The sequence below is a fragment of the Ambystoma mexicanum genome, chromosome 9 (genome assembly GCF_040938575.1).
Source record: "Ambystoma mexicanum isolate Mex_15411 chromosome 9, UKY_AmexF1_1, whole genome shotgun sequence".
In the NCBI taxonomy this organism is placed as follows: Eukaryota; Metazoa; Chordata; class Amphibia; order Caudata; family Ambystomatidae; genus Ambystoma; species Ambystoma mexicanum.
In genome coordinates this window covers 805,167,867-805,190,075 of record NC_090931.1, presented here as the reverse complement: position 1 = coordinate 805,190,075, position 22,209 = coordinate 805,167,867, and the positions used below count along the sequence as shown (strand labels likewise).

General features: G+C 45.5%; 1 protein-coding gene across 1 annotated transcript in view; it reads right to left on the bottom strand.

Annotated features, from left to right (window-relative positions):
* ITGAV (integrin subunit alpha V) overlaps positions 1 to 22,209 on the bottom strand; it is an 800,372-nt gene that overhangs the window by 83,860 nt on the left and 694,303 nt on the right. The window contains exon 25 of the mRNA XM_069615781.1: positions 16,337 to 16,495. Coding sequence (XP_069471882.1) covers positions 16,337 to 16,495 — 159 coding nt within the window. The remainder of the gene's footprint in view (positions 1 to 16,336; positions 16,496 to 22,209) is intronic.

Sequence of the window (22,209 nt, the reverse complement as noted above, 5' to 3'; positions counted from 1 at the left end):
TTGTAGGGGGCACTACAAGTGTCAACCACACTCACCCCTTACACTGATTTTCGAGTTGACCACCACTAGGGCCCCCCCGAATCATTGGGAAACTTATTTTCAGACATTGGGTCCACCGATTGAGATAAAGGGGTTGCAGGTGCAGCGGGTGAAATGTCAAGTTTAGGTCTGGCTGTTCAGAGGTCCCGATCTCTGGTTCTGGGACGGCTGACAAACGTGCACCTGGACAGGCTAGAAACCTCAGGACAGCAGCCACAGTGACTCCCATAACAAGGATGGACCACCAGGACCCAACAGACAAACATTTGCAGTAGAGAAACCACGTTCAGCGGTCAGTAGACCGACTCTTGGTGACAAGAAACTGCTCAGTAAGGCTCCTCTTCACAGCTGAGCAGCATCAGCACTGAGGTACCAGTGTCACAAGTCAAGGTTTTGCAGAGTCACAAGCTTCAGCTAAGAATGGTGACTGCAGCAGCAGAGGGGACTTGTCAGTGAATGGTCAGCCACCAGGATGGTTCAGCCACAACTCCAAAGTCCACTGATGGAGGGGCATAGTTCCTGGATGCAGGACGAGTTCTTCCCATTAGTCCATGAGAGGAAGGTACCATTGATGGTCTTCCTTGGTTGCAGGAAATGCAGCATCAGGCACAGTGGGTGCATGGGGCAACGCTGGTTTACTTCTGAAGCAGTCCTCCTGGTCTACAGTAGGCTTGTCATCTTGGATCCAAAGGACAACATCCAGAATAGCAACAGGACTCCTCTTATCCAAAATCAAGAGTGGGGGGGGCTAACGCCAGCCGACCAATAGCAAGGATCTGCACTATTCAAACCAGTGAGGGCTGTTCAATCACGGACAGCCACAAATCCCACATCTCAGCCACTTCCTGGGGGGATGTGTATTGGGGCTGGAGGTTTGTATGCTTTCAAAGACTTTCTTTTCAAATTCTGCATTTTGATAATGCACTTTTGGTCAAGCTGAATTAAACTTTATGGCAGGGTGCCTGCCCCTACCTATCCCGACCACTCCACCAGACTCCAGCTCCCTAGCCCCACATACACATACATGACCTGTTTAGTCACACAAATGCACTTGCCCGGGAGTCCAAGCTCAAACCAAGAAAGTGCATGCCCTGAATAGAGTTTCCCCACAAGAAGTTGGCCGAAAAGCAAGCTGGGAAAAGAAGAGGACTTCAACCACATGCAGCAGACATATTGGGTATATTGCAATCAAAAGGGCATTATGTAGTAAAGAAGGATGATGCACGGAAGTGCGCCGGAAAAATATGAAAAACAGGGTGTCACCGTGGCCTGTCCCAGGCATAGCATAAAGGCATAAAACATGTTGCCAGACAAAAGGGAAAAAGCTGTAGTATCCTTGCAGCACTCCACTGTAAGGTGGTGTGTGCTACAGTAAAACAAAACCGAAAATACTCTAAAGGGCTCACCAGTGCCCCCCACAAAAACGTTCAGCAGATAAGTAAAACTAACTTACTAAAGAAAAAGGCAGGAAGGTCCAAAGCACAGGCAAATACGCAATGGGTTCTATCGAACTATGGTGAAGAAATGCATAGCGAGACCTTCCCCCTACTTTGCCGCCCCCATACATACCCCAGACAGAGTGGCAATACTTACTTTCCCAATCACAATAACCATAGAGAAGATGTATATTTTTGGGAAATAAAAGAGCACATTTATTTGAGTCAAGCAAACAAATTGGGGGCTGGTCCCAGCCTCTTTTAGCAAAGCAATGTCCTACAACACCTTTTAAGGTGGCCCTTTTTATTTCCCTGTCTTGCAACAATATTTATTGGCCGACACTTGTCACTTCCGTTTTGCAGACTTCCGCCTCTGGTTAGCAACTGCCAGGCAGTAATAGACCCGGGACCACTGCATTCCGTTGACAAGGAGTCTCAGCTCTCTGTAAGGGAGTCAGTGCCCGTCAAACACGAACCTGACTCGAGTGCGGCCATCGGGTACCTCTCGCAGCCGAAACCACAGCTCCAAACTCAATTGTTTAAAAACGTTTGCAACCACTGTGAACAGCATTTGGCGCGAAGACTGCTGTAAACATATGAGCGGTGCAAGATCTGCGCCCCAACAAAGCAAACCTATTTGCAACCCTTCGGGAGCAGCCCAAAACCCGCAATTATTTTGACCGCATATTAAACACATTTTGTATTTGGTGCAGAAAAGCCTCCATGTTCGCCCTGTATGGCGCGCGCACACACTGAAAAACATGTTGCGAGATAAGCACCCACCCAGAAAAAAAATCTAAATTGTGCCGATTACGGCGCTACCCTGGATGTCAATACCATTGCGTGCGTGAAAGGGCCCAGGCGCCGCTGTGTGGCCCGGGCCCAATATCAGCCACAGACCACATTTGGCTAAACTACATGTTCTCATACAATTATTGCATTATTGAAACCACCCCAGTCGCAAAGACCACCCTGGATACCAAACGGCCCAGAAAGGGAGGCAAAGTCGCCATCCATATGCACCTCCAACAGCCCCATACTGCGAGGCAACTGCCCGAGCAAGGCATGGTAACATGGCACAGTAGACCAGGGACGCCATGGAGGAGACTGTGGCCTAGCGCCTCCGGTGAGGGCCAGCATTCTAGGTGGCCGGCCCCTTCAACTCCATGTCACAAATAGTTACCTTCGACTAATGAAAAACCTTCCTCCATTCTTGCTATAATCCCGCTCCTGGTCACCCTCTGCTGCGGCTTCTACTTCGCTCGGCGGCTGCAGAAAAGTGTAGTTGGGCTCGCAACGCCCAGGCCTATAAGCGCTCCCCTGGTCCCACAGCTGGTTTTGGCTAGCCCAAAGGAACGCCCCATCTGCCTCCATCAGGATAGTTTAGGTATTGGATACCCCCGGGGTGGGGAAGGCCAGAGGGGTGGCCCGCTATGCAGGCTGTCCCTCTAGCACCCCCTCGGGGGGCTTGCCATCCTCTTAAAGAACATTTTTATGAAACGGTTGTCTTAATTTCCTTTGGAATGCCCAGTCTGCAGGTTTTCTATACAAAACTCTTGCTACTGCAGACTTTGCCATGTTATAGTGCTGTAAATAGCTGGAAAATTACTGCAGGCTGAATATACTTCTACGCAACAACCATTCAACAGACTGAGCTATCAGACTAGCTTGTCCACGTGGATGTCCCCAAACAATCTGCAAATAATGAGACCATTTTCAATTGCGTGCTATTACCCACAAGCAAGTCAGTGCCTCTTTAAAGATCATGGCATGCAAACCAGACTGAAAAGGTCTGTGTTAACCCCTTCCTTCTCCAACAGCTGCTCATTAACCTGACAAATGTATATTAGTAACACATCTTATCTGTATTTTACCATCGTGATAGCAGCTTGTTTGGCTCTCTCCCCTTCCCTCCTTCCTTCTCCTCCCTCTTCCCCCTCCAGCACTATTCTGAATTCGTCAGACCTAGTATGTTAGTCGCTTGTTTTGTTCCTCTCTTCTCTCTCACTACTTACTCCCCTCGCCCCTCCTCTTGTTATATTCCGGCACTACAATTGTCGTCAGGCATAATAATGTAACCGCTTGTTTTGCCTCATTTTTCCTCAAGAAATCTTTCTTTAACGTACTCGCTCTGGGGCCGTAGGGGATCACTGGCCCCTGCCACCATGGCTGGGTTGGTAACTTAAATTTACCAGACGTGGAAGCCAAACCTTGTGGTTCAACCTTTGACCCAGGTAATATTTGTGAAAGTGACATCATTGGGAGTGATGTGTAGGCAATGCAATATGTAGGCCTCTTTTTTTAATTTCCACCAAAACCAAAAAGTTATGGATGAACGTTTTTAAATCAAACAACCACTGGCATTATTCTGGGCCACCTTCCATCCCACAATCACATTCGCCCATTTACAGGTTTATAGAAGGGTAAATCATTTTTAGACTAGCCTTCATCAAGCCACAAACGGGAACAGTCCAGTGTCGGCCTTGTTAGAACGCAACGAGGTGTAGTTTGATTGCCAGGGTGTAGCAAGCAAGTGGCCCACGTCGAAGAATCAAAAAGTGATGGATGGCAGGCTTTGAACCAATCAAACACCTGGACTTGTTCTGGAAAATATTCTGTAGACAAATAAGTCTCGAAATGTCCATCTCGAATTACTAGACCACAATGCCAACATATAGCTGCATTTCGTTGTATTCCGTCCAAAGAGGACAAGTCCTAGACATTCAGCTCGGACTGCTCCTTTTGGTGGTTTCAGGTTCCCAGCTCGCTATGATTATTAGTTATTTTCAATATTTTTTCTTGGTTTGACCTTAACCCCTATTGTTTTAGAGGGAGAGTTTCCCAAGCCAACACAGTGCTGAGGAAGCTGGCAATTGATTGGAAGATGAAGACACTGGAAGCTGATTGGCGGTTGTGGGTGCTAGGGAACTGAAAGGGCATTCTAAACTGCTTTTCATTGTCCTTTCCCCAACAGGAAATTCCTGTTACAATTAACTCCAGTTTTAAGGCCCATTCAAGTATTCCAGTTACCTTGACCAGGTTGGTGAAGACTCCGGGTCAGTTTGCAGAGCAGCGTGAGACAAGAGAAGCTGTTTTTTTCTGGTGGGAGCGCTGTGCTCTATGACTGGATAATTTCTGGACTACTTCAGTAGATCAACAAACTGACAAGAAAAGCTTTTGAAAATACATTATTTCCGTTTCATGTAAAATTAGTTAAAGTATTTAGTAGATAAGATTCCTAGTTTGAAAATCCAAGAGGATGCTTGCCATTTGTGACTGTAGCTTTTGAAAACTGAGGAAAGTGGTTAGGGCGCTCTGCATGCTTGGTAGCTTTATTAAATCCCTTGCTTAGCGTTTGCTTCGTGTCATGAAGCCGGCGTTGTGAGTTGTGTACAACGTGAGGGAGTAAAGAGTCTTATTCCTCATTGAAGTTCTGTGCAATTTTATTTTACACGCAGCGAGCGTAAAATAGGAAATTACGCCGCTGTGTTAAGAGACTAGTGTCTCGATCTTTATTTGTTCAGTTTACGGCGAGCAGGCAGATAGCCTGGAGGAGGTAGTGTTCATTCACAGACATTACACTGCTGCGCATGATCAAGAGAAGATAATCAGAACGCGGCTTTGGTAACGCAGTGCACACAAAATGGCCCTGCAGGCAAACGTGAAGTAAAACATATAACACATTTATCCTTGAGAATGAACTAACTACTAAGCTCTTCATATGTGTTTAAGGAATTCAGAAAGAGTCTTTTAACGTCTTAGAAGAAACGGAGAACTAAAAGTAATAGCTGGAGCTTTTCAACTCACCTCCCAGCTTTCCTATGAGGTTAAGCAGGCATTTAAAATCACATGGGAATCAGGAGAGGTCAGTTTCGAGAGTAGAAATAATTATTTTATTTTCTCATCCTCTGCAGGTTCTCAACTAAGTTGGAGAGTGAAGCCTGTGTTCTTTATTTTATCCACTTGCCCTTTCCCTCGGGGGTGTTGAGACTTCTGCTGTTTTCTTTCAGTAGTTGACGCAACATCTTGCAGTGTCTGTGGGGCTCAGCAGCTCCAGATAGATTTTCATATGGCTGGTATAATGCTGCAAATTGACAGGAAAATTATAGCTTTGACCGCTTTGCAGAGCACAATTATTGGTTATGATTAATCCAAAGTCTTGTATCCATCACTTTCATTTCTCTGAACAGGCTCGTTCACCCCGCCAGGTAAAATGTAACCACTTTTTCTCCCACCTGTCATACTCCCCATTCAAATCTTTCCTTTTTTGTCTCGCAGGGAGATCGGGTCAGAGTAAGATGCTGCAAGAAAATGGATGAAAGGAAAACCGAAGGTTTATCAATTGGTTTTCAAACAGGAAAAAGAGAAAACCCAGCTAGAAATGTCAAAGCCTTCTTCCAGTTGAATGAAAACCTGAAAACAAAATGTCAAAGTCTTCCTTAACTTTAGTCAATGTCTCCCAAAGTTCTGATATTTCTCCATGTTCTTCCTGGTGTCACTGTTCTCAAAATGACCACGTTTTTGTGTCTTTAGGTCTTGCTCTTTCTGCGTTTGTAAGGCTGGCTCTTATTATGAAGTTCTGGGTTGTTTGGCGTGTCTGACGAGTTGCTGCTGTATCTGAGTCAGGAGGCGGGTTTGGTGGATGTTTCAATGAGAACCAAAGCTTCCACCACAGTAGAGACTACTACAGAGGCTATTCCTCTTGTCGTTGCGCCCTGGGGTCCTGGTCTGTTTGCCCAGCAACCAAGCCTGCATTTCTTCCTCTTCATCCCACCAAATGCTTGTTCCTAAAGAGCCTCACCTATCTCCCCCTGGAGTGCCCCGACTGAGAATTCCGATCAAACCTCGAAGCCCCGCCACATGCCTGTTCCTCCTACCCTGTAACTTAAGCACCCTATAGATGCGTGTTGGTGTCTTCCTTCCCTCCATGCTTCCTCTCGATATCTCCTCAAATCATATTGGTACATACTATTCATTAACTCTTTTCTCCTCCTCCTCTTCCTCCTCCTCCTCCTCCTTCTCCTCCTCTCTTCACGCCTTCTCCTTCTCCTCTTCAGCCCTTCTCATCACCCCCCTCCCAAGCTCTCCAAACTATATTGTCTTCTGTCTCCCAACACCTTCAAGGTGTTTACACACATCGAGTGTAATAATGTTTTGAAAAGCTAGGAAAAAAACAGAGAAGCTTTCAACTTCTCCAGAAATTACGACTTTAGACAAACCCATTCCAGGCATCCAGTTTTAATGAAGATAAAGAACGTATAGTCCTCTATAAAATATTAAGATCCTTTCTAAGAAAAATCCTTTACTGGATCAGGCCCTGATGAAGCACAGCTGTTAGGCATTACGACTACCACTGTGGACACGGTTAGGCCAGAAATCTCTACTTGGTTAGATTAGCAGTATTCAATGTAATCCTGGGATTTGGTGAATCCATTGGAATTCAGTTTCTAGGTGCATCATGCCATAATTGTTTATACACAAAGTAGGAGAAGAGATGTGTGATGACAATGTAATATTAAGAAATCCAGTGCATAAACACATCACCAAATAATCCAATAGCAAAAGATGCAGCAAAGGTAGAGACAAGGTTTGTTTCCCCAACAGCTCTGGAGAAAGGAGTCAGGATACGAGGATAGTATCCCCATCCCAAAAAGGCTGTCCTGAGCTCAGAAACCTATGGGTTTTTATACAGTTTTACACCATGAACCTCATACAGAAAAGTCAGTTTGTTAACAGTGAAGTTCCCAATGGCATATCCTGGGGGCATGGCTTTACGGGCATATTCGATCTCGATGTAATACTGCTAAAAGCCTACCAACGAGACACAGACCATATCCTTCTCGTGTGCTTTCCATTACTCCCAACAGCACAGAACTGGACTCAGCATGTACATGATCAGATTTTCTTTTTGCTGCTTTTCTCCCATAGACTTGGGATACGCTTTCTTTTTGCTTTGTTTTTCCTCATGACCTGACATTTTGGAGGCAAGTAAAGCCTTCTGATTTACTTCCCCTGCTTTGGGCTTGGGAAGACAAATCAGTCCATACGACTATCAGTGCTGATAGACTATGTCCCTCTTTATGGATTTCCTGTATTTTTACAACTGCACACATCGGTTTAGATACTTTGTACCCTTAGAACGTTTTCTTATGTAATTTTTGCCTTACAAAGACAATCGGTCCATGATGGGCGGTGACAGCAGGTATTTTCCTACCATGTTTTTACGTTTTTAATCATGCGCCTATGCATTTACAGCGATTGGCTACTAAGAGTAGTTAGCACTCAAAGATGTCCATGCCAAGAGAATGTCTCCCTGTCCTTTGGCCATATTGGTCTTTGGCCTACTTACTGCCTTTTCAGGCTGGTATTGCATTATATGGAAGGCCCTTTCCCAGGGAAAGCTCTTGCTTTTGCGGGCTAAGTGGTGATCTATGCGTTTGGCCAAATGAGTAGGCTGCGACTGTCTGGTCCCAGTCCATATCCTGGCTCCTGAATGTCTGTTGGGCAGATTGTGTGGCCAGGATTGCATAGCCACTGCCAGTTTGAAGGGTGCAGATTCTTACCGTTGCTGGACATGGGTGAGCTTCCAGTCCATATCCTGGATAAAATGACTCCTACAGCCATTCCACAGATCATCATTGGTGCAGCTGCTGATGACCAGGGGATGACTTTTGCAGCTGACCAGCATCAACTCCAGTCAAGTCCAGATGAATACTTGCTCCTCTGCTTGATCTCAAGATGATCCTTATAGGTGCTACAACCCCTGGACTGGTGGTAACAACCAGTCTTGACCCCTGTTTGAGTATCCATGCCTTCCGAGCCTTCGAAAGTGTCTCTTGACCAACCGGTGGACGGAGCAGCTTCCTCCTGGGCTATCTGGCTGCAGTTCAGAGTGCATTCTTGGAACTTGGAGGATTTTCTGCTTGTACTGCAGGACACCAGATCCTGCATTTTCAACATCATTTTGCATCAATAGAAGCATGCAGGACCAGCTCTTTTGTTCGTCCTTGAAGATCGCCTGTTGCCGCTCGACTGTGGCGACTCCTGCTTCAATCTGTCTTCATCATTCCCTGGAGGTGACCCGAGGTTGCCTGCTCTTCAAAAGTCTTCATTTCGTGCCAATGGTGTTCAGCTGGAAGGTGCTTGGAACTGAGATTCAAGCATTCAAGCACTGCGATGGAACAAACCTAAATCCTTTGCATCCATGATCCCTGGGCCTCCCTCGACCAGACCATGCACAGAACTATCTGTCCCCAATGGATTCTGAAACCTCAACAGTGGTCTCTGGAGAAATTGAAGTAAGGGGGAGGGGGCAAAGTAAAAACACATGTTCCCTTCGCCCCCTAGCCTTCATAGTCTTACATGGGTGTAAATCTGGTCTATATCTCTCTTTCCTGACTTAGATTGGTGGTGATCTGTCTTATCCTAGTGTAGTGGGATTGAGAGAGCAACTTAACTGACAATATTTGCATGGAGGCTTCACTGCTTATTGTTTCTTTAGAAGGCTGAACACATTATTGTATATATGTGCACTTGCTTGTCTAACTGAAATCATTGGCATTGCTCTGTGTGGACTCATTGGAGCCCTAGGCTACTCACAACCATTCATAAGTACAAGCCTAACCACCCTGCTACCTACCTTGATTGGGTTTGGCTAGACTTTAGCATCTTGCCTGTTCACCATAATAGGTTGGCCTCCCAAAAGCAAACCCTGGGTTGATTTTGCAAATCCATCACAACAATGATCTTCTGCATGGCATGCAGGAAGGCATACCTGTGCATCAGACTGCCCATTTCATCCTTGCATGACCCAATTTATCAACGTGCTTAGTTACATAATACATTCTCATGTATATATACAAACAGTTTTTATGGGCACTTTCGCACTTGTCCACCAGCCACTATTTGTCCCACGCCCCACCCCTTAGCATGGCTGTGGGTCCTACATCATTGTCACAATAATTGCTGCCATTAAGCACCACCGAGGCTCATGTACATCCATGGACCTAGAGTAAAATGCCACCATCTTCCACACTAGGAATCTTTTGAACCCACACTTGTAAGAACCAACACACATCTGGTTTGTTAATAAAAAGCCTATAATCCAAAGTTTCTGAATTCACATTTGGCTAAATATTATTGGGCCAGTGCATTGAGCTGCCCCAACGCATCAAAGGTATGTCCAATGTGTGATTATACAGGTGAAAACATTAAGCCAACCAACCTCCTTGTGGGCCCAAAAGGTGTCCCACTGAAGTACAGGGGATTAGAGATAAATGCCACAGTGCCGTGCCCTCATCGCTGCTTTGTGAGGAAGTAGGCCCAGCCCTTGGTGCCTCTCCTGCGCATCTAACTGTAGCTCCTGTCAGACAAAAGAAAAGCGCCTCTGGCCCAGCTCAGGAGGTTAGGAAAGAGACAAAACAATTAAAAGTCTATCTCAGTTACTACAGTGCAATTCAGAGGATAGATTATGCATTGCATAGATTAGGGCACTGCACCAGCCTTGAAGGATCTCCCACTGTAACGCTATGGAACCAGGGGCTGAAGGTACAACAAAAGTAGTGTTAACTGTGTTCCCTGCTCGCCCTTCCCGCGGTGAGCCTCTCTCCCATCCCCTGCTTCCCACTGACTCCAGTCTCCCACCAACAATACGAACCCCATACCTAGGTCTTGCCCCATCCTCACAACTATACTACAAAGACTGAAAGAAACAAAGTAAAAGACAATGCATCTTAAACGATCACCTTTACTTTCAGTCACTGTCCCCCACAGCATACATACACACTCCCCCGTTACTAACCACCCACTAGTAACACCTCTTAGGAGACATGCCAAATACTAAAGCCAAGCCATCCCACCCACCCATCGACTGCGCATGCAGATTTGACTGCAACCATTTCACGACGATTGATTGGTAAATGCAGACGACAAACGATGATCACTGCGGGAGCAAGGCTGAGGCGTCAAGGAAATTGGTTTATGCCCGGCTTTGGGCACATGAGGGGCTACTGAAAAAAACAGCCCATCAGCAGCGGTCTGATAGCTCAAAGGGATTGAACATGAGAGCAGATTAGGCCAAGGTTCGACCCCGGGAAGGGGTCAGTGCAAGGATGGACAGAAAACCAAAAGAAGCCCTGGACATCATTTTCAAAGTAGCCTCAGGTTACATATTTTCAGCAAGCTCAACACTTTCCCGATGAGTTAAACTGAAAATTAAATAAGTTAATACACAAAACAGGCCTAGGGTGCAGAGGCCTACCAGAAAATCGCCAGAGTTTCCTGGAGGCCAGTCCACCATTAAACAAACGTGCACGTCCCTTTCCATACAGGAACGGTCGTAGGCCCAACAAAAAGGAAAGCAAACAATCTCTGATTTTAGAAAGAAATCGAGTTACATGATACCCTTTAGTTCTCGCCCACTTCGACCTCGAAGTAAAAGCAAATGCAGTAGCTCCTCCTGTGCCCAAAGCCCTCTACTGATACCTACTCCTGAAGGTTCATCAGAAGAAGGAAAATGTGGCCTCCTGAGCCTACATCATGCACAAGAAGACCTTCCTGTAAGCAGTGCCGCCTCTCAGGCTTACACAGCGACAAGCCACACCAGCCTTCCACATGACAATACCGTACAAACAAAACACCTGCAGCCCACCACCCCAGCCTACATCAAACCCACCCTGCACCCCCGGATCCCAGAACCTCACTTGCCATTCAAGCCAAATTTCCCTGAAATAAAGTTACATCGTGGAGTTAGTGACAGGAACGCGCTTGCAGTACGCTTTATTATGCAGGAGTGTTCATACAGGTGCTCTGTCACATGACGTCACAATCTTTGGAACCTACTCTGGACTGGGGTCCCGGCTGTGCCTGGGGAGAAAGTCCTCCTATCCTTCCCAAGGTCACCTTGCACTGCAGCATGGGCACACCACTTTTGGGGAGCAAGCTCCCCCAGTAAGCCGCTGACCGTCCCCATCCTTACTAATATCTTTCCCTATTCAGAGTCTGTGGCAAGCCGCGAGGAAGAGAACGCCAGAGAAGGGTACTGGAGGTTCGGCGCAGCAAACAGTGGGGAAACAGATGTCAGGACGGGGCCCTGCAGACTGTCCTGTGTGGAGGTATGACCACGGGAAAGCCATAGTGTGGTGGGCGGGTGGCCCGATCAACGCCAAAACCAGGAGGAGTCGGAGGAATTCCCATCGGCAGACCTATTTCGAGCACCCAAACAGTACGAGACGCTGCAAACGACCCCGTGCTGGAGATGAGAAAGTTGAGCAGACGAGAGGAAGCAGATCTGTCCCGACGGTCCAACTCGCAGGTCTGCACACATCAAGTGAAGGTACCAGGAGAGGGCGAGGCAACACTGACTATATGAACTACATAAAAGGAACTGTCATGCTGACTATGGGTCATGGATAAAGCACGAGCCTATGTTTTGTGAAGCACCAAGAAAGTTGGCAAGCATAACGGTTTATGAAAACTGAAATATACTACTAAAAGAAATTGAGAAACCCTCTGAATCAAGTTCAAGTACCAACCAAACTGAAAAAAAGGAAACTAGGGGAGAGGTGTGAGGGAGAATTCTCATAAATGGCTGATTTTCCCTTAGCTAAACAGTCCCCCAGCAGCTTTGCTGGATTTCTAGGATTTATTTCTTTCACCTGGTAAGAGTGTGAGCCTTTTTCCCACTCTTACATGTGTTTTGCTGTGTGTATTTTCACAGTGTGTGTGATCTTGGGCACTGGAGCCTCACCTACTCCATGTGCACCACTTTTTGTGTGTGTTACACAGCACCTTCAGTGACACAGGGTTGTCTTTGAGACTTCCCACGGACTCCATTTTTCTGGGGCTAACTACTGTCCCCCAGAAACAGGTAAAGTTGCCATTAACTTTATATAGTCACTTTAAACCACAGACCCAGTACACCCCATCTTACATGGAGTATTGGAAAGGGTTAACTCTTATCCCTTTTTGTCCGTACCTCTTGGAGCCTTGTTTTGCTCCCTTAACATTAAGACTTGGCTGGTGGCAGTGGTATCTACCCTAACATTTCTACCGCGATTATCTTATATAAACGTGGTAATATTTTAGGCTATTATATTAGCCTCGAACATAAACCCGCTTGACCAAATACATTTTATTTTTGTTCCGGCTGGGTTTATTCGCCATTTCTTTTTTTTTTTAAAGTCTTTCTCGTGTTTTTCTCTGCGTGCCAAACCGGGGAGGACTTCTTTGTTCGCTGCACAGAAGCCCTTCGTAAGGCACCTGATAGTCTAGGTAGGCAGGATGTGAGGGAGGGATCTTCAGACCCCTTCCATGGGTTCCCTTGGTAGCCCAAGTTGCATTCTTGTCTGATTGGCTAAGGGGATTGGCCTTGCCAGGCCAGCCACCCTGCTGTGCGATTGACAGCCAGGCTGTATGAATGGTGGAAAACTGCATAAAAAGCAGTCTCTGGGACTGGAAGAGCAGTGTCGCCACTGGAACGAAAGAACCAATGAAGAACTGGAAGAAGAGGACTCTTACCACAACTGAACCGCCCGGTGAAGTCCTGCTGCAGGTCCGAATCTCTGAATCCGACGACAGAGAGATCCTCTAGGAAACTTCTTCCCTTGAGCTGGTGGGACCAACCAGTTCGCCCAAAATACAAGCCAGGACCTCTCCTCTGGTCGAATTCGGTGTACATAGCTACAGTGGGCCGGATAGCCAGGAAGGTCGGACCCTGCTTGGGTTTTAAGGAGCGCACCTTTTATTCGTTGATTTGCTCTGCTGCTGGTTTCTTCCCTGGGTGGCGCAGGACCCTCCAGTCTTCCTAATTTGTGTCAGACAGTCGCTTCAGGAACCGTGAGCCTGCAGGAACCACCAGGAACATCCACCTCAGCTACAGCTCCCTCTCCGTTTTAAGGTACTGTGCAAATCTGGTTGTCCGTTTTGTTCAACCGCGGTGAAAGTGTTTGAAATGTTTCTCCAATCCGAGGGCTTGTCCTTCTCTTCTCTTTGAACTAACTTTTCTACAAACCAACCTCGTCCGGAATCTGTGCCACGAACTTTACCGCGAACTACCCTGAACTGTGTGATCTTGAGCAAAATACTTTTGACCCATTGACTTTGGCCCTAAGCCTTTTCTATCTGATCTCGTCACTGTAGTCTCTTGTTCATTTACCCCGAGTACTTTACCTGTTGGTTTTGTCTAATAACTTTGTCTTTCCCTCCCTTTTAAATTGCTAGAGTGCCATTTTGCTCCCACTTCATTTTGTGAGCTTAACTTGTCTGGGATTTAAGGGAAGTGGTGTGGTGTATTTATGATGGTTTAACTTGCTTAGAATAGTGAAATGTTATACAACTGCTGAGTAAATAAATATATATTCTTTTACTTAGAAACCTTGAGTCAGTGTTTGCCTGAATCATAGTAATTGCTGTCCTTTGTGTAACTATTTGTACTGCTCACTTACTCTTGAGATAAGTGTGGCTGCTCCGCTACTGCTACCACTATACCTGTAGTACAGGCTTGTAGCAAAGGTGAAATTGCACTGTCACTTGTAGTCTTAATTGTGTGTAGTGTTCCCAAAGGCTACTGCATATAATTCTGCCTAACAAGAGGCCCCATGAATGGTGCTGCTATAGCTCCAACAAGGAGATACAGAATCCCAATAGAGAAAGAGTTGAATGGAAAGAGTCAGAAGGACTAAAATTGAAAGGAAGAAGTGTAAGAGATTATATAGAGTAAGACTGGAATGAGGACGCTGATGACATTGATAGGTCTCCCAAACTCTGGGATATCGGCCTATAAATATGTACAACAAGTTGCAGAAGTTCACGAAAGAGAATGTGTAACCCAGATAGAGATACACTACTGAGTTGTTTGAATTTCCAGAACTGGTTACACTTGGACTAACCCTGTAATGAGGCCGGGGATCCCGGCCAAATGAAAGGTGCCAGAAGAGAGATATTCTGGCAGTCTTTATGTTGGTTATGTTAAATGTTCTTATACTGCACACTGTTGCCACCTGCGTGGTTTCTTGGTGTTTTGGCGGCTCTGTAAAGCAAGGGGCGAGGGGGGTAAGTTAGTAGGAATGAGCAGGAGAAAGAGCAAAGGAGCTGTGCTGCTGGCAGCTTCAGTTCGGTTGACACGGTTCACCGAGTTTTTCGGTTGGTAGCTGCTGTGTGCTGTTGGGTGAGGCTATGTGTGGTTTGTTTCGTCGTTGTGGTGTAGTCAAATGTGTTCGGTTTGTTGTGTTCTAGAGGTATGGTACATAGTGTAAGGTGTATGCAGAAGGGTACGTTTTTAGTAGGGTAGGTTAGTGGCAGTACCCTTTCCTACCCCCACTGTTCTGACTAATTGTCAATCATATCCCTTCCCCGTCGTACATTCTGGTGAGCTGCAATTACCGCCCCTACGGTGTATGAAGATGTGTGGGTTTTTTGGAGGGTTATTTAGTGTCAGTACCTTTTCCCCCCAGTTGTCGGACTAAGTGCCACCCATATCCCTTCCCCTTTTGTACATTTTGGTGTGCAGCAAGCAATTACGACCCCCACAGATTCCTCCAGGGTGTGTGGGTTCCCTGTGCCCTGCACTTCATTCATTCCGAGATCTGGACACTTCTCTCTCTCCTCAGTTTTCATTTTAGGCCCTGTATCAGTGGTCCAATTAAGTGATGCCCATTTCCTCTGTTTCCCCTTTGACCCTCTATAGAGATGGGTATATCCTAGGTTTTAAAAACACCACCCTTACCATTCAGACACCTCTTCTTCCCTGTACGCCACTCCAACCCAGTCTACTTCCCACTCCTACTCAGTTGTGTGTTCATTTCATGGTGAGTGGGTGTTGTTCAATCGTTTTCATTCCGTTCAGAGCTGAAGAGGCAGGTTTTAGTAAGTTTTCTGAATTTTAGATGGTCCTTCATAGTTTGCATTTCTCTGAGGAGGGAGTTCTAAAGTTTTACAGCTAAGCAAGAGAATGCTGATCCACCAAGTTAGTAGTTCTAGTGGCAGGGTTCGATAGAAGTAGGTTTTAGACTGTGGATGTTCGATTTGGACTTTTGACAACAGACCAGCCCCATTAGTTAGTTTGGTTAGATAGGGGCCATTCCATTAGCGATAGGGGAGTTAGGTGGCGCATATTTTATTGATTTGCTGTTGCAGAAATTCATTTATGCGAACAGAAGAGTTTACCTATGGACAGCTCATGATTTCAGATTCCGCTGTGATGTTTCAGGCAAAGAAACTGTTGAGATGGGTGACTTACCTGCAACCTAGTGTTAAATGATTTAATACTTTTAGATAGCAAAACTCTTTTCAAAGATCATCACTGCATTGTATACTCAATGACAGCTTATCACTGCCATTGTGGCCTTGTCAATAGTGTGTTGTCATTTTAAAAAAAAAGAAGCATCTGGGAGATTGTATCTATCACCCATGCCAGGTGGAGGTATTTATTATTTCATACACTGGGCCCTTGCTTGACCTGTAGAGGTCCACACTGGTTGGGCCACTAGTAGCCACACAGCCCAAGACATCGTGGATGCCCCAATGAGAAGTTCAATCCATATCCTATTTACATCCTACCATTAAGGTTGCTGTGGCAGAGCATCTAGTGCCACAGCGCAGATTCCCCCAGCCACGACACTAACAAATCAAAAGGTTGTATAATGTCAAAGAAAGAGCTACAGAACACACTATCTTCATCGCCAGCGAACTAAGACTGGCACTAGTCTTCGTCCAAGAGCCCACCTTCATGAAGAGTGTGTGTTTATTAATAGGGAGTGAACTCAATATGCACAACATAAATATATATGCATTACTGGTGGTTGGACTTAAAGAAACATAGCTGGCTCAAAACATAATGCCTTAAATAAAAATATAACTCTTACCTTCACATTTAAGGGGTTGATTTCCACATCCGAAGTGCAATTCATTGGGCCCTCAATTTCATATTTAACAATGTACAGAAGAGTGTCATTCTTATACTTGAAAGGCCAATGCAGATTTAGAATTGCCTTGCTGAATCCACTTGGACCATTATTTCGCAGCTAGAGATTGAAAAACATCACATTAATATCCCTAATAAAAGATTCTGGGTGATGTAAAAAAGGGGAAAGAAATTAAGACTATTTTAGATTTGTGCTGTATGATGGTACTCGAGAAAACAGTTTGCAGTTTAATAGGCAATACTTTAGGTTGAATGATTTCACTTTTATTAAATCAAAAGTGTCAGTTGAGAAATGTGAACTCTAAAATCAGACAATTCACTATGCATATTCATTATCTCAAAACATTTTGAAGTACATTAAAATGAATATTTTTTCTATGAAGAGTGCTAGGGAATATCGTACTTCAAAGTGTATTGTCTATTGTAAATTGGCAGAGTAAAACAGGCACACATAATCCGTTTCATGATACACTGAGTTGCTGGATTTAGGAGGCAAGCACAAGCAGCAAGTCACACTCATAGAAAAGCAGTTCTCAGGAATTATAACCAGCAAAATGTAGGTTTATGATTTTTCCAGAACCAAATTCACCACTAGAATTATGTGCTATTGTTGTAGACACAGTATAGCAAGACATTCACCGTTTAGTCACGTGACTAAGCAGCACCTCTGAAGAATGGGTCTGCAACAAAGAAAGATGAACATTGACACTTAAGGTCTGCTAGAAAAACTGATCTCCACCAAACAAAGAAATATACCTTAAGTAGAACAGAATATAATGCAAAGACTGCCCTGTGCACGATGCAGAATATGTGCATGGACTGACCTCATTAGATTCTGCGATTTGCAGTGCCATAGAGGCTTGTAAATTATTAGATAGAATCTAGTAGTATAATCAGTAGTATAACCAACGACGTTTCGGAGATTCCTTATATTTAACACCACAGTTTAGAAAACCATTGGGCCTGACAAAGGCATTTGTAGGTTAAACACCACTGCTGCGTAAAAACATGCATTGACTGTATTTATAACTTGAACAAAGTGCACTGATGATGAACCACCAGAGTTGGAAGTTGAAATAAAAACTATACACCCTATGGAAATGTACTCAGTCCTGGGGGGAAGCAAAAAGCCCATGCAAGCAAGGCAGGGTGCCCCAAAGTGGAACTCCATATAAGTCCAAAGACATGTGAAGGTTGAAGTGAAGAAGGCCCTGGGGTCACAGGAGCAGAGGCGAGTTTTAGTATCTGGATTGGAACCTGCTGGTGGGGTGGTTTATGTCTTTGATCGAGGATCCGCCATCAGGAAAGATGCCAGTAGGAGAACTTGGGATCCTGATGAAGGATGCTCACACCTTGGAATCCCACAATGCTGCAGAAAAGCAGCAGAGCAACTGATAGTGCGCCATCTCAAGGTGACCATGCCTACAAGCAGCACTAGGGGATGAGGTGGCTCAGTTCCAGTAAGCCAACTTAGTCTTGTGGTGAAGAACGATGAGCCAATATGTCCTATGATGAGGCAGCCTGTGAAGGAGCAGCAGTGACTTTTTACTCGGTGTCATGAACATGGAGGAGCACTCTCACTGCAGACCTGCCAGGCTGGAGCAGCTCTACAGATCCCACGGTGTAGATGGGCACCAGGGAAGACGTCAGAAGGTGAACCAGTTGTGCCTAGTGGTTATGGGGTGGGAGACACCTAGACAGGCTTCCCCTAGTCAGAGAAGCAGAGCTTCACCTTACAGGATTCAACTTTGTCAATAGCATTTATGCATTTACAGTGGCCTGCCAGCATCCTTTAAGGTCCTCTTAGTGCTTAGGATACAAGTTCCAGTGGTAGACTAGTGAAAGGCTAAAATGAACACCTCCGAAATACAAAAAGCTGGACACTGGTTCAAAATGTCTGGTCTTAGACAATGAGGTATCCATTTTGGCAGTTTCATAGTCGAGATGTTTTGTGACCACAGCAAGGAAATATATTGAGGCTTAGGAACGAGGAGGGAGATTGGAGGAAGGGAGAGACAGTGGAGAAGGAGAGGCACACCAACAAGTGGAGGAAGGGAGAGACTGAGAAAAAGGAGTTGAGGACCTGAAGATCTAGATCAGGGGTTATTCTCAGAGCCTAGTGGAGGAGGTCTGGACTGGGGGTCAGGATTAAACCATAGAAAAAACTCTAAAGGAGAAGATCTCAGAGACAAACCCAGGCAGAGAACCTTTGACACTGAAAAAAAGGGGGAGCGGTCTAGTATCCTTGGTTCAGAATGTAAACCTTCTATACCACAGACTTCTGTAGACAACCTACAAGTGCAGATTGGGGTGCTTGGTACTGCAGACCAAGAGATCCAATCTAAGTGGTGGGGGATCCCTGCACAAGCAGAGAAATTAGCAGAGGAAAAAAATGATGTGGACTCTAAAAACAAAATCTAAGATACTGAGCGGCTGTTTAAACCACTTTGAACCTGAAGGCAGCCTTGACCAAAGTGTATGGGTGAGGAATGGGTTGGGTACCATGCTGCATGTTTTACCATTTCCATTCCCACCAACTCTAATCCCTTTCTGTTGAGAAAACTAAAACAGAATCCCACATGGTTCTCAACTCTTTTGTTGATCCCCCGGTCATCACATCCCACATTATGCTGTGGCAGATTCTAAATAGGTAGAGCCTGCTGTACACCAGAGATGCTCTATTTGACCCACATTTGTTAAAAATCAAGTACTGAGGGACATGGCCTACCAGAGGATGAATGCGAACATGCTTGCTACTAGCTCAGTGCCCCCAAGCCCTGGTTGCCCCCTTCTCAGCTCTCCGGGATCCTCAGTGAAGCCACAACGTAGGTTAAAGTGTTCCTAAGGACCCCTGTGAATCAGAGCTCCCGTTAACCGAGAACCAATTGATTAATCGGGTAATGTTCAGAACCTGTCAGCCTTTTAAGATGGCAGGCCCAGAAGCACTCTCCTTGCACCCCTGAGTCCGCTAGCACCATAACAGGGAAGCTGCGGAGGAAATACTTCACATTCACCAGACTACATTCAGGGGTTACATCCTAGATGAGGATTGGGAAATACCTCCATAATTATGAGGGGCACCCCACTAGAAAGCAACAGGAGGATTGTTAGAATGGATTTATAATCTCTGGTCTTGTGGACAGAGGTTTAGGAGACTACCCTAGTTATAGTGAACAGGGAGCAACTTCTGGGAGTTTAGCGAAATCAATGAAGGTAAAATGGAGAGAGGCCAAGGCTAAATCTCAGAGAGGCAAGTGGGGTCAGGGATCCACAATGAGTCCACACAGTGAAATAATAAGGATTACACTTAGTTATCAAAATAACATTTAATGTGGGCCCAGAAAATACATGATAAATGACTAATGGCAGGCAATACTATTACACAATGCTAAATACAGTCACTTTAGTTGGTGCAACAAAAGCAATACTACTCCCCCAATAGCTGTAACGGAAGGCAAGTGGTTCGTTTAGCACCTACTGTCCACAGGAATTGCCATCCTAACTGTATAAATCCAACCCTAAATTGTATGGGGCCTTGTGCCTATGAAGGTCAAAATGTTCCAAGAGTTTGGGAAAAAAAATTAGCAGAGGTGTCCTGGGGACGTGAAGATGGATCCAAAAGTCAGATGATGTCGTGTTCTAACTGATAAAACAGTGCCCAGCTTTCAGAGTGCTTTTAGCAACAGGTTGTGCCAAAGCCAATCAAAAATAAAAGTTTCAAAAGCTATGCAAACCTTTGAAGGGTGGAGATGGGGGCACGCAAGTACTTCTACAACTTACCAACCAAACTCTGGTTTCTCTTCAGACTTGATGTGTCATCACAGGGTTGTCCAAGGTAAGTTTTCCCGCCTTTGGTTCCAGTCGCTGGTGCCCAGGCGCAAGAAGAGTTCTGGTTGGGTACAGGAGCTTGGTGAAACCTCTTTTCAATGAACAATGCATAAAGCACCAGTGCAGGACTCCACAGGCCACTCGACCAGATGCAGGAAAGCCAGTTGCAGCGACGGTCACCATTGCACGGCATCACCAAGCATCACTATTAAAAGCCTCCTATCTCAGGACCCATTGATGGCAGAGGAGCTGATATTTCGCAGGAGCGCCACTTGGTTGACGAGCTGACGACCCCTGGAGTTCCGGGCCATAAACTCCGAGCTGCGTCTCTTTATCACAGTAGCCCAATGTGGTGCTGGTCAGTCACCTAGTTGATCCAGGGACCCTTCCTAGGACTCCAACTTGCTTGGGTAACAGAAGACGCCAGTATCAGTTGTTCCCACCGGTCCAGAGGGTTAAAGCACCAACAAGGGTCTTTGGAGATATGCAGCCAGACAGGAAACCATCAGGACTGCAGCAAGATTTGTTCACCAGGCCTCGCCCACAGCCCTTCCACAGTCTTCTCATTTATGGCAGGATACTTGGCTTCTCTTCAGATATCCTGGAATGGTGAGTCAGGCAAGTGATCAGACTCAGCCCGCCAATGGCAACAACTGCCACACACATGCACACCAGCAGTGGTCCAATCAGGGACTACTGTGGGGTTCATGCAAGCATGCACACCAGACTCTAAGGAACGTGCATTGGGACCAGACAGTCCCAGCCCATTCATTGGGAGCCCCCAAACGTGGTATGCAGTAGCCTGCGAAAGGCAAGCCTTTGCCGGGTAAGGGCATGACCATGCAAGGATTTTCCTGACCTGGCAGGGCAGGAAGAACACTAAAGGAGAAGATAGCCAAGGAACAAACGAAAAACCTTGTGACGCGGCCATGTTTGGACACTAGCTGCTGTTAGCAGCCAAACACGGTAAAAGCGGTAAGGCTAACAAAAAGTACAGTAAAAAGTAATACAAAACAACTGCTGCCACCAGTCTGTTCTTAGGCACACCTTAGATAACCAAAAAATCCATTTGGCTGTAGTATAGGGTCATACTAAAGAAACCCCATTGCTCTGCATTGGAAGATGCATAGTGCAATGATAAAATGTTACCAGGAAAAGTAAAGTTAAAAGACGAAGGGAAACAGTTTCCCCAATACTGACAGCCTGAAGGACAGGCCAGTTTCCCCATAACATGTGAGCAAAACCCCTTGGAGTGAAGCTGGAGACTTCACTTCACTCTAAAAAGACAGGTCAGTGTGAAAAACAACAAGTTTGGGGGTCCATAGAATATGGAGGGAAAGTAGCAAAAATAGAAAGCTTCCCTAACAATGATCACTTGCAGGATATGCTAATAAGCACATCAGTGTCCACAGAACAGATATGGTCTTCAGTGAACTGTCCTGAGGCTTGTAAGGCAGTACGATGAAACACCAAAGCCAGTAAAATCTCTTGTCCACTAAAGTAAATTGTATTGGGCAAGTGCAAGTTGTTCAACACCTCACCTGCATGCAAGTCTATCTGTTATCAGAACTTGAACTTGCTTAGCAATATAGGCAAGCAAGGTTGTTAAAGACACTAAGTGAAGGGAGAAGAGAGCACATAAGCCAAAGAAGCACACATTAAAGGGAATAAAAAGTGAGGAGAAAAGAGCGAAGGGGGACGAGGAGTGAAGTAGGAAAATAAGGGAAGACGAGAAAATGGAGAAGTGAAAAAGAATAAGACATACAAAAGTAGGGGCAGAGACAGAAAAATAAGACAAGGAGAGATTAAACTGAGTATTAGAGAACTAACATGGAGAAAAGGAGATGTCACAAGATAAATCTGCAAAAAAAGATAAGTCGAGGGAAGCGCATTGCTTGAAAGCTCGCTAAAAATGGGAGAAACAGCATTCAGCGAAAGACAAAGAATGCCTGCACAAAATGGCAAAGAACATAACTGAACAGAAAT